General features: G+C 41.9%; 1 protein-coding gene across 1 annotated transcript; it reads right to left on the reverse strand.

The window, feature by feature from the left end:
- Positions 1–234: 234 nt before the first annotated feature.
- Positions 235–12,144, reverse strand: mmp14b (matrix metallopeptidase 14b (membrane-inserted)). Its single transcript, XM_031757021.2, has 10 exons — positions 11,552–12,144; positions 5,086–5,234; positions 4,881–5,003; positions 4,477–4,784; positions 3,864–4,025; positions 3,519–3,679; positions 3,259–3,397; positions 3,011–3,161; positions 2,011–2,126; positions 235–1,899 (listed from the first exon to the last, which is right to left on the reverse strand). The coding sequence occupies exons 1-10, from the start codon at positions 11,648–11,650 to the stop codon at positions 1,385–1,387; spliced, it is 1,923 nt and encodes a 640-aa protein (XP_031612881.1). The 5' UTR covers positions 11,651–12,144; the 3' UTR covers positions 235–1,384.
- Positions 12,145–13,546: the final 1,402 nt, after the last annotated feature.

The following is a 13,546-nucleotide window of genomic DNA, read 5'->3' on the forward strand; positions in this document are numbered from 1 at the left end:
AGCTCTGGATCCAGTCCGTGTTTTCCGACCCAGTTTCTGGCTTGCCAGTTTCCGAGCCCCAGTAAAGCAGAGTGGTGCGGTCGGGGAACAAGAAACCTGGAGGTCCGGGGAGACTGGGGAAGGCCAGATGCAAAACAGCAACGACCAATATGATCAGTAAAGGTAAACAAGGCAGGCGAGAGAAAGATTTCATCAAAGTTTATCAAAGACTAAGTGAAGATCAAAGCACAGGAAGCCTTTTGAAATTACTTTATTTTTGTACGAAAAGCTTATAAGTGAGTACACACACACACACACACAGAGTTCTGATTGAGAAGGCTAGATGGTCATCATTATCACTGTCACTAATAATATTATTATTATTGTTGTTAATCTAACCCCTGACTAGCAATGTAGCACCATGATTCGAAAAACTGTACAAAAGTAAGTACGATGACAAAAAGGAGTCATTTTCAGGTCTTCAATTTATTTTCATTTGAGATGGATTCAAGGTATAAAAAAAAAAAACAATCAAGTTTCAAGAATACATAACCCCATTTCCCCATTCACTGTTCCCACATGTATAAAATTAAGGCCACTTTCAAAACTGTATGTCACTGTCCAGCAGGACTTTTTAATGACAATATACAAAAAAAAAAAAACATTCTTTACATGGTGGACGACAACAACAATAATAGTAATAGTCATAATAGTAATGACAACATCATTTATAATAATAACAATAAAGACATTAATATAACAAAAAGAAAATACACTGTTGCATTTACTGCTTTACTCTGATAGAAGTGTATCTCATGCTTCATAAGGATGCAAGCTAATGTTTCCCTTTTATGGTCCCTGCTGCCTCCTGACATGTCGCTTTACCGGAAGATTAAGAAACACAGATGACTGTGCCGCCGCGGTTTCCAGGATTTTGTGTTTAAGTGAGGGTGTGCAAATTAAAAAAAGGGCACTTGGCCGAGCGATGAAACAACAGCGTCTGCTTACGCACAGAAACATGCTGAAATGGATGTCATGAAGATGCAGGTTCGAAGTGGAAAATTCACAAGAACACAAACACTGACCACTGACAAAAACTAAAAATATGACATTGAAAAAGGCTAAAACAAACAGCAATGAGCTGGCGTCAGTAACCGCAAGAAGAGAGGCAGAGTCAGAAAGGAGAGGAGAGGAGAAAAATGGAAAGGGCTGAGTGGTTGAGAGATAGAGTCAAAGGAATCTGGAAGTGGTAAGAAGAGTTGAAAATGCAAGTCTGACAGTTTTCCTTCGACTCTTTCTCCTGTTCTGTCTCTTTCTGTTCTGCTCCCTTATCTGTGTCTCCACCGCGTTTTCTTCTTCTTCTCTCGCCTTCTTTCTCTCCTCTCTTCTGCCCCTCCATCTCTAACTACACCTTGTCCAATAGAGATCGTTGGCAGTAGAGGAGTCGGCGGGGAGTACCGTAACGACGGAAAAACAGCAAGGCTGCCAACGTTGCGATCACACACACTACCAGAAACAGCGGCACAACAAACGCCGCTGCCCCGCTGCCACTATCTGTCTCAATAACTTTCACATCAATTTCCTCCTCCCTCTCAATCACCTTCTCCCTCTCTCTGTCCCTCTCTCTGTCCCTCTCTCTATCTCTAGTTCTGTCTCTGTCTTCCCTCTCTCTCTCCCTCTCTCTCTCTCTCTCCCGCTCCCTCTCTCTCTCCCTCTCTCGCTCCCTCTCTCGCTCCCTTTCCTTCTCCCTTTCCTTGTCCTTGTCATGTCCACCTCCGCCTCTTCCTCCGTCTGTCTTGGGGTCTTCATTGGGGCAGCCCATCCAGTCACGAAGGGCTGATTTTGGATATCCAGGCTCCACTCGCATCACCTGGTTGTTGAACTTCCAGTATTTGTTGGCTTTGTAGAAGTAGGTGTACGCTGAAGGGTGGAAGAAAGACGTGCAAGAAAAAAACAACATGTACCAATAAGTATCCAGTCACAGTAAGATGTGATGAATAATCTAGATAATCTGACACACGCCACCCTTACCTTGATCTTTGCTCATGAAGGCTGACTTGATGTTATCAGGAACGCCCTGCCACACGCTAATAGATTTTGGATAGCCATCGTCAACTGTCTGGGACGCTTCATTGAAACGGTAATAGCTAAACAGGAAACGAGAGGAGAAATGTAGAAAAAAAAGAGATATGGTGAACTGATGATTCGGCCAGTGCTAGAAACTCTCCTCTTTACCCACATGAACAGTTGTGGATGGACTTTGGCTCTTCCTAAAAGACCTGACATTACACTTATCTTAGACTTGTCTCAAACTAAATACACGACTCGGTTGGACTTGAGAACAGACATAGGCTTGGGTTTAGTTTTTTGATAGCTTTAAACTAGTTCAATTAAATTGAACCTGCCACAGATTACTTAGGACTTGAGTTTTCTTTGCTTTAAACGCTTTAGAACTTGGTGTTGATAGACCTGTTTGTGCCTACAGGACTTGAAACTAGGCATTCGTTTTCAAACTAGACCATTTGTAGTTGACTTGTGTAGAGTGACTTGACTTAACTTGAGAACTGTCCTTACAGACCTTAACTAACTTTTCTTGACTTGCTTTCTAATGTAAAAACCGCACAGCCACAGTCAGTGTTGTCTCTACAGAAATTGCCGCTCAACTACCACGAACTCTTCTAGAACCTAAACGACAGCGAGCTGAGGTCTTAGGAAAAGTGCAGTAACGTACGCAGCTATATTCACTTTATAATCCAACTACTATAATTCGACTGCCACATGTCATCCACTTTTTATACCCATGGAAAAGCTCAGCAAGCGTAACAGTTCCTTCAAGGTGAATTTTCTTGTTTAACTGAGAGGCAGATTTGGATTGGATGGTAAGTGTTTGAGTTTACATGTTTTAACCTCATATGGTCAAAACATATCTTTTACCGGCGGTGATGTCAGGGGAAGTTTCCTTGTAATCACCTACTTTTAAAACTTCTGCATATGATAAACACACACACACACAAAACTGACAATGACTAACTTGTTTCCTCTGAAGAAATATGTCTGTCCGGTGGGGGTGTAGTAGAGAGCAGCGTCTATTCGATCTTTGGGAAGCCCTGTGCCCATCTCTTTAAGACTCCTGGGGTAGCCAGAGTCAAGAATTGATTCGGTGAACACCCAGTACCTGTCTCCTGTAGAGCAATAAAACCGAGGACCCGAGAGATGTTTTTTTAATTTCATAATAATAGTAAAACAATTTCTTTGCTGATATATTAAAGCCAGACTTGCCTTTAAAGAAAGCAAATTTCCCATCTTCCCTTTCAAAAGCAGCATTAATATGAGTGGGCAATCCCCTCCAAAAGTGACCAATTGGCATTGGGTATCCGTCCAACACGTGGTTATTACGCACCCGCCAGAACCACTTATCCTGATAGGGAAAAAAAAAAGAGAAAATTCTTAGAAACTTACAAGATGACATAGACAACAAGATAACAATCTATAAATGAAATCGATATAAATGGCCCAAAGTTTCTCCAGCAGCTTTTTACCTTGAACACAAACATTTCTCCCCTGAGGATGGCGATGGTGTCAAAGTGCCCATCGCAGATGTTGGGGCCAAAGCGAGGCTTGTCGGGTGAATATGGGGGATCGGGGGGGTTGTAAGGTGAACGCGGTGTTACAGGTGGGGGCTGTGGACCTGATCCTGACCCTTTGTGAGTAAGGACATCGAACAATTCTTTAAACGACAAAGCCTTAACTTTAAAGCAGCAAAAAAGTCTGTTTTTATCCATCTTTGGAAAGCTGTTACTTGTGCTGTAATTTACAATGTAATGTTTCAGGTTAGTATTTCCCCTAGTGTAGAATAATAATGATTAATTGTGATTTGTACAAACCATAAAGCTGCTGTATGCCTCTGCGGTCATCATCTGGAAGCTGGAAGTTCTCAGTGTCCATCCACTGGTAGAACGGAGCCATGATGGCTGAGGGGTCGTTAGAGTGCTCGAGACCCATGGCGTGACCAAGTTCATGCACAGCAACGAGGAAAATATCATTCCCTGAAACAACATAAACAAGAAAAATTACAGTTTAACAACTTTTTTAAAATTGAGCCAAAGTGTTAGACATAAAGTGGGAGGATTTTGAGACAGAGTCCTAAAGGAGAATGAGGAAAAAGTGCTGTTTCCTCATTTTCAAGTGACTCAGAAGCACACAACTAGACACCAAGCAGTTAAAAATAAAATGAGCAGCAGCTCATGTGAAGATGTGTTAGACTCGAGGAGCTGACGCTGCAGTTTGTGTGTCTGCTGCATTTTCGCACACAGGTACTCACTGCCTGAAGTGTACAAACACAAGCTGGGGCCTGTTGCGGCTTAGGTTTTGCTTTTGACAGCAAAACAGAGTCAGAGAGGTCCCCTCCCAACATTTAAGCTTTTCTTGTGTCAGGTTTTGCGGAAAAAAAAAAAATCCCTCATCTATTGAAATTTCAGTTTCAACATGAAACTTTACCTAACAGGTCCCGGTTTCCAACTGTCCACGGCTCAGCCGAATCAAAGTGAGTGTCTCCACCGATGCCAATGCTAGGGAAATAGGCGTGTGCCAGGAAACCCCCCTCGCCATCAAATGGGCTGCTGTCACCGTGGAAACCCTCAGCAAAGAATATCATGATGTCAGCAAACTCCTCCACTTTGTCCCGTATGTAGCTGTAGGGAATTTCCCGGAAGCGAAGCGGGGTGACGCCCTCCCACACCTTGAAGGCCTTCCTGATGGCCTCGTAGGTCTCATACTCACCCACCTTTGGGGTGTAGTTCTGTATACTAAACAGCGTGTTAAAAAGGCGAGACAGTTAATTCCTTTTTACAGAGACATAATTGCAGGCTGCTTCATGTTTATTTCATAACTCTGTGACTTACGAGAAAGTGATCTCTGTCTTGGGCCACTTCAGGCCCTGGATGGCGTAGCGCTTCCTCCTCAGGTTGCTCTTGAGCTCAGCACCAAACTTATCAGGGACACCACAGCGCGGTCGCTTCATGGCCCTGCCAGACAGTAAGGCACACCGCGCTCATGACAACGTACGCTTAAATGTGCTTGAAAAAAAAGGCACTGCGTGATACTCACTTGACGGTGTCTGCGTCAAAGGTACCACTGACGGTGAGGCCATAGAACCTCTGCATGGCAGCGATGGCGGAGGAGATGGAGTTTGGGGAGCGAAGGGCATGGGTTCTCAAGTCCCCTGGGGGAAGGTAGCCATACTGTTGTAGCCATGACTGCAGTGCAAAACAAGATAAAAAAGGAAAACATGATGAGAAGTCTTGCGAAATATAGCGAGGAAATTCCACTTTTAGCAAAGAAACAAAAATGAAAAACAGACACAAAAACACTCCACACGTCACCTGAAAATGTTGATCATTGGTTACTGGGAATATGAGAACAGGATGTTTTCCTGTGACTGCGATGAAAACACATTCCACGCCGACGGCAAGAATAAGCTCTTAAATAACTTCTCTCTGTGTTTTTGTATTTCGTAGCCAGAGGGAGCAACATCAGTTTCAAGCAACTGGCACGGCTCCATGTCGTGACTAAACACAAAAGCTATTTAACCATCAACACTGGACTCTCCAGTAAGTGCGGCCTGAAAGTAGAACTGGCCTGAGGAGCCAAAAAAAGCTTAAGACAAGGACGGTTCAGGTTTCATCCAAAACCCTGACACAGACACTGAATGAGGACACAGTTAAAGTTTAAAACTCATGTTATTCTGTACCTACATCAGTTCTAGCTAAAGTCATCGAGTTTGTACAATTCGTAAATGAAAGCGTTTTTTTATTATGATGGTCACCGAGTTCTCTGGTGCTCCAAATCCCTCGCTCTCAGCTAAACTTGACCTTATTTTCCCCTGGAAACCCATTTGCCTGCGGTGCTGGTTTGACATTTGGACGGGTGCCGATAGCTCTGCTACGCACCTCTCCCACACAGCTTCTCCTGAACTCCTTCCCTCTCAAGCAAGAGATGAAAAATAACACTGAGGCTATTGTGAGCGTGGTGGAAACCAAGAACGCTCTGATATTCTGCTGTACAGTGACTTTGTGAGCTTGTCGTGGCACGTTCAGGAAGTGTTTTATGGTTTGGAGCCGCTGATGACTTTTGTCTTTGTTTGGCACAGCTTGACGTGACTTTGCAGCTTAGCAGGATCTATTATTTCATCTGGATTCAGAATTACAGGCGTAGTTGCTGTAGAATATGTGCAGAGAAGGACATTGGGAAAACAGAAGAGAAAAAGATAGGGAGTGTCCCAGGGTGAGACTCAGGCCTTGGGCAACCTCAGTCGAGGTCTCCAGTCAAGCAGTAAAGTCAGTCAGTAATTTAACTGGGAATTTCTTCCTCGTCGCATCCAAACCTCAAAGTCAAACTCTTCCCCCCACGTTCGTGTCTCTGTCTTTGCCTTTTCACTCCACCCCTTCTCCTCTGCCTCATCCCTCTCTTATGGAAAACCCACAGACTTGAGGGTAAATACTCATGAACAACCACACCCTGAGCCGCTCGATTATTGTTGTTAATGCCTATCTGCTGCTGCTAATGGATGTTAAACACAGTTAAAGCGAAATAAATCTACTCCCTTATTTTAGAGTTTTCCACTGAAAATGTACAGTAAGTGAATGTGCTGACGTGGTTGTCCGACTCTGGGCTTTAGGTCGGTATTGACGCCCCTGACGTTCATTCAGCTTAGCCCTGAGCTGAATGGCAGCTTTGGAGGCCCTTGAAAGTCTGATCTCTGCCTCTCTGTCTGTCCTAGAGAGACATGGAGGTCTACGTGTTTAGACTTTACTCCTGAATGAGCCCTTTCTCGTCTTGACTCACCCATGGAGCTCCAGTGGACACATAAAGAGTCACTGTTACAGCACGGCCGCATGAGCGGGAAAAAGAGGAGCACAAGGAAGGAAAGATGAAGGCTAGTGGGATTTAGAGGTTGTAATTAACGGCCATAATGAAACGCCTGCAGTTTGCTGGGATAAACAAATAAAGGTTTTGCTTGTACCAGAGTCAAATACAACCATTACAACCATTAGCAACTTGGATAATTTGCCACAAATGTAAGAGATTTTAAGGCCTGATTTGAGCTCGAAACCATATTCTTCCAGTTCACACATTCCCTGTTTTCTTTTCTACAAAAGGCCCAATTTTGCCCTCGGCTCAGTCAAAAGACTGTTGTTGAATGACACTGAACACTTGTTTTAACTTTAAGGCTCCCACGCCTCATTCATGGGTCCCACAGGTGACTCTGACAAAGTCTTATTCACTGTCGCACCACGCTATTTTTGCCCACGGTAATAAGTGGAGCAACTAAAGCTGCAGCAGGAAGAGGAAGTGGTGAGTATTTAGAGAAGAAGAAGAAAGAATAGTCCAAACTAATACAGTCTTTTGATGTGAAGCAGTGGTTTCCAGCTGTTCTTCCCCCCCCCACACACACAACTTATTTACTACCAATGATTTCAAAGCTCAAATGATATCATGTTTCCTGTTCCTTTAGTTGTTGTTAACTATGGAAAAACATGGAGGTGTGACAACTGACTTAGTGTTAGGCTGTCCATTTTAATAGATTTAACTACAATTTGAGTGATGAGCAACACTTTAAACTGATGCCTGGAAGCACTTGTGTTAAATGTAGTCATCACCCCTTGATATTTACCCGTGCACAGACTTAAAAAAGTAGGGCGCAAAGGAACCTTGCCAGTCCAGCACTTTGATGTAAAGCTCACTCATGTGCAGTGACTTACTTTATTGTTTAATGGAAGACCTACAAGAAGCAGACAATGTTTGCTGTGGATGTTTCTAGGCAGTGTGCTCATTTTGCATAGGATGAGAAAAGGAGGAGGAGAAGAAGAAGGCATAGCGAGTCAGTTGTTCCGTTTGCTGAAGGCCAATGGAAAGAAACTCTGGTCAACAGCGATGGGAGTCCAACTGAGGCATGCTCAGTATACAGCGCACACACAGGGCAAGAGAGCTCATCATTACATATCCACCCACTCCATCCAGAAAGCTGGGATATTCTGTCACATGTCTTAAATGTATGAAATTATGACTCCCACTTTACGTGCAACAGCAGGTTACGGGCCTTTTGCGTGCACCCGTGTGTACTTCAGGGAGTTTATTGTGGGTAGGATCCCTCCAACACTTTATTAACTTTTTCTTTTTTTTCCTCTACTTTATAGGCATTTGCCTGCTATGCTCTTGATTCAGGACGGCATTTACAACCTCTCTGACCCCTCTGGCCAACAGCTCCTGCGCACACACAAGCAGAAACCCCTTTGGTTGTGTGTAATCCCCCAGCTGGTGTCTATTAAACAACCTCTCTCTAGCCAACACCAGTAAGAACCGATGACACAAGAGTGGAAAAATTCATCTCTGCCAGTGTCATTTGAGGAGTCAGTCAATCCCAGGAAAAAGGAAGAATTTTATCCTAAAATAAATTGGCCTCTTTGTTTCAGGAACAGGAAATGAGATGATGACTTTGAGCATTACCTTATTTTCAGTTTACACCTTTCCTCAAGGAAACTGCCCAAACACAACTAACTGCTGATTATTAAAACAATGGCTTCCTGGGAAAACTGCACTCCTACTTCCTCAAAACGACTAACAAGACTAGTCCAGCATGGGACTAGTATAAAGTTACCTGTTTAACTGTTCTCTTTGGGAACAGAAGGAGTGTGACATCCAGTACACTCACACAGGATGTGTGCATGACAACTATGATCTGCATCTTGTCTCGTACAGTTGGACAGTTGCTTCATTTTCCGTCTTTTCCGAAAAGATTGCATCACTCCCATCTCCACAATAGCCCCCTTTCTGGTCTGCGACAGGCTCCTCAGTGTCCTCCCTGCCTCGTTTTCATCATCTCATTTCATGACAATTTCATGACAATTAGCTACGAGCTGAAGTCATTCTTTGTACTGAATGACCTCGGCTTGTAACCATTTCTGCAAATTCGAGCACAGGGGAAAAAAAAGATGTGTGTGTGATAGGCAGGTGGTTGCTGACACACCAAGCTGCCCACTTCCTGTCTCTACCACACGCCACAGGAAATGAATTGTGTCCACTCAACCTCTATCTCACAAAACAGACCCACTGACCAACACGTAACCACTGATCTAATTTTATTTATTGTTAATAAAAAAGTAAATAAAAAAAATCCTGCTGACTTGTGGGTTTGTGGAGGCTGGAGATTTCTTCAGCTGTATGGAGAGTTTGGTCTTATGTTAAAAAAAAAAAGAAAAGGAAAGAAAAAGAAAAAAAAAAGCACTTTTTGACCATAACTTAACTAGCGATGGAAAGCCCCACTTCCTGCGGTGCAGACATTTCACATGTTTATCATCCTCATTAACTTCCTTATTTGATTGCACATTGTTGACTGATGCTATTCTTAATAAATGTAATGACAGAAAAGGGTTTTGGGGTTTTTTTGGTTTTGCATGACTTATTATTTTCCAAAGAAATAAAATAGGCAAGACATGTTCATCTAATTAATTGAAGTTCTTCACCGAAGCCCAGATGATCTGCAGCATTACTCGCTTTAATTAAAGAGGCTTATTATGCTCTTCCTTATTTATTTATTTTATCCTGTTATAGCAGTGCATACTCATATTTAACAAGGCCAAAGTTTCAAATGATGAGGTCAGTGTTTACACAAGTAATCCCAGTTGAGCAAAAGCTCAGACTGTTCTAAATACTGGGTTTCAAATCTGTTTTCTCCTCATGGTTCTTTATGATGTAATTGATGGGATATCCCTAATATGGGCATTTCAGATACACAGCTCTGCCTGGGAAAGTTAGTCAATCAGAAGAAAGCTGACTGAACAGGACAGAGCCCTTAAAGTGCGAGGAGCTAAAAGTGATGTTTTTTCAGCTAGCAGATGAACTGGGTGACAAATAAGATTGAGAATGAGAATTATTTTAAACTCTCAGTCGTGCAAAGTTACAAAAGACCCAAAATAAAATATGGAGTTGAAAATCAACCATCATACTAGTATTTTGAAATTAGTAGGTCAAATATCCACTTTTTATCTGGCCTTTATCATACTTGTGGTTCACACTGGTAGCTAATGCACTTTTTTATGAGAAAATTCTGCACTGTAGAGTACTGGTTGTTAAAATGTGCTGATATGTAAAAATTCCTTGAAATTTGCTTGCCTGAAAAGAGTTGACTTAACCGCAAGCCCATCTTGACAAAATCTAATCAAATCTTTCCCAGAATAAGAAAATATTAATCACTTAGATTTACTGCTGCACAGCGTGTGTGTGTGTGTGTGTGTGTGTGTGTGTGTGTGTGTGTGTGTGTGTGTGTGTGGAATGAAAGTTAAATTATGAATTATGTAGGCGACACATTGTTTACATTTTTAGCAGATGGTGCTTTGCAGTCTCTGGTCTAAATGTAGGTCAATTGAGTAACTTTGCTCCATTTTCTTCCACTGGCATAAAGCTGAGCTATAACTGCATCGGCCACAGGCAGGATACTTCAGGCGCCACTGTATGTAACAAAATATGAATTCTTTGATGTCCTGTGTGAGCAAGACCTCGCCGTATTTTTCTAATGGCACTGAAGGAAGCAGGTGTGTAGGAGTATCATCACAAAGTCACTTCCTGGAACATTAACACAGGACTTCCTAACTTTGCTCTGGCTATGGGATTTGAGAGCTGCTGATTCTGCAAGAAAAACAGATCTGAACAGACAAATGAGATCAGAACAATAGAGAAGGAGAGGAGAAAGGAACAGATGTGAACAGCAGGGAAAAAAAAATCTCAGCTGCATCTTCCTTGATTAGTAGCCAGCGCTGTTATTGGAAGAAATTGGAAAACGTTTAGTGCTCAGTCTTTTGTATTTTTCCACAGATGAGAAAGGGTGAGATGCTGCAGAACCTCTTTCTTTCTGTAACTAACCCCCCCACCATTGGTGCTGTACTCAGACATAACTCAGGACAGATGTCAACAATTACATCTCCCCATCCCTTTGAATAAAATTACACCCACAACTCTCAAATTGCCTCAGTCTCTGCAGCGACCACAATACAATCTAATGCATTTCTTTTGTTCTGGCTCCGCTGCTTTTGCCCTCTCAGCATTTCTGTGTTTTCACGAGCGTTATCATCATTAAGGGCTACTTCCTCTAACCCAGGGTCAGAGCCAATTTCCCATATCCCTGTGCCAACAATAGTCAGCTGCAGAAATTATTATCAAGATGCAAAGTTCTAACAAATTCTGCATAGGAGCCATAAAAAAACAAGCTCCACACAAATTTGAAAGATGAATATAATAATAAAGAAAATATGCTATGTATTATTAACTCATAGATAGAAACAGATCTCCTTAAATTTAATTATATGTCACATCTGTCTAACATTATTAACTGTTTTGCTTAATTTCTCAACTCTGAGTGTATTTATTGGAGATATATATGTTCCAAGTGTACATTAGCTATGCCTTTATGGAGTATTCATCCAATTTTAATCCTGTTTATATTTATCTAACTTTAATCGTTTAATGCGCATTCAAACATTATGTGGCTTTAGTCTTGCATTCTGCATGTTTTACTCACCTCTGGATTCAACTGTCGCTCCGTCGCTCCTTGCGCGCTCAGCTCCCACACCACCGCCAGCAGCAGCAGCCGGGCTACCGATTTCAGCTTTAGTGCCATCAGTCAATTCTCAAAAAACTTAACAAACGAAGATGATGTCCTCGGGAAGGTTGCGCGATTCTCTCTCTCTCTCTCTTTTGTCAGAACATTATCTGTGTGGGGGAGGGAAGCATCCCATGGGCAAAACTTTGGACGTCAGCGAGATCAACTTCGCGCAAAACACACAAAAAACTGTTTCCCTGTGCAACCGGTTGCCAGGACGATTTAAACTATTAGACTTGTTTCTCCAGCATGTACTTTCTTCTCGTGTCTTAGTGAATTGGCAAGATTACAATCGGACGTTACTGGAAGCGAGAACTGTGTAAAGGGGCTCTGGAGCCGCAAGCGGTGCGTACTTTATGTCCAAATTCAGCTTGCGGTCTGCTCCGATGTTGCAGCCGACTTTGATGGAACCGTCTTTACTCCTCCTGTCCTATCTTTCTTGTCGGTTTATTTTGACCCCCTCTCTCCTCTGCAGACGTGGTAGTTGATAGCCTACTTTAGTTGGAAAGTAAAGCGATGTGAACCACCCCCCTCCAAAATAAGCCCGCCCCTTCAGAATCAACCGGATGACCCATCGAACTTGGCACGGCTCCTCACTGGGACTAAAGCGTTAATGCGCCCTAAACTGTAGGAAACTGTTGTTGTTTGCAGAAGCGAGCAGCTCAAGCTGTTCCAAATAAGGACAAAATACAAAAGTTTATCTGGGAATGTATTCAAGATTTTAGTTATTTTAGTGTGATCTGTCAGTACAGTCATCTGCTTCCATGAATATATGTGATAATAACCCATCATCTATAAAGCCATCTCTTCAGCCAAAAGCAGCCTTTTCCCTAAAATCTCGTTTCAAGCCGAAGATGGTAGACTGTTATGTTGCTGTTTTTAAAGTCTTTTAATCTTTAACAAATTAATTTTTTCAGATTTTTATTAAGGGTGTTAGAAAAGTTCTCAAATGCACTGTAGACATCATTTAATAATTTAGCTACACTAAGCAGCAAACTGTGCTAAAAAAGGGGGGAATTGCGCCCTCCAGTGCGCTACTTGCACACATCCAAATGTGTGCCTTTTGTCTTGCATGCTTTTCTCGTTTCTTTTTCTTTGTCCTCTGTTTTCCAAAGAGTGTTGCTTTTGTTTCTCTCCATAACTGCAGTCTTGTTTAGTGTGCATGTGTTAAATTCCTCTGGTTTTTCTTGGCGTTCATATAAGATAAAAATACAATAATTAAACAGGAGCACTCAGACGATTAAGGGCTTTACTAAAACTTTGATGTTTTAGGCTGATGTCAGCACTGGTAATATGGAAATCCCCAATAATGCCATCTGTATTGTTTCACAGATCATTTGTGCTGATGTCAGTATTGTTAATATGAAAATCTAGTTTCGCATATAAATCATTTTGTGTCATTGTGAAATGTGTAACATTGTGCTGAAAAAATAAGATTTTAAACAGCTCAAACAAAGAAAGTGCTTGTAGATAATATATTGCTTTAAAGTTCGGAAATGATTCTATGGAAACTAAAGCATTTTCCTAATTCATGTGACCCTGACCTTCGGCCTATGACCATGACGCATTACATACTAAAATGGTGTATTTTGTTATCTTTTTCCTCATGACTGGAGCAGAACTAGCTGAAATCTTTGGCTTCTAAAAGCTGTAAAGACCTGAAATTTTATGATATAGTGTATGAAACATTATGGTGTCACTGTGACGTTGTAGGAATTGAAAAAATATAAAGTGTGTTGTATGGCTCTACCCATGCTCTTTCATATCGTATATTACTCAATATGGATTCTTGAAATTTATTTTCAAGGTTAACTTTGACCTTGGGTGCTAGCAATGAAGGTGAAGGTCAAATATTGTTGTGAAGTTTGAAGATGATCCATAAAAAAAGTTGTGTTTTATAGAAACTTTTTACTG

This window comes from Oreochromis aureus, linkage group 18, assembly GCF_013358895.1.
Source record: "Oreochromis aureus strain Israel breed Guangdong linkage group 18, ZZ_aureus, whole genome shotgun sequence".
Taxonomy (NCBI): domain Eukaryota; kingdom Metazoa; phylum Chordata; class Actinopteri; order Cichliformes; family Cichlidae; genus Oreochromis; species Oreochromis aureus.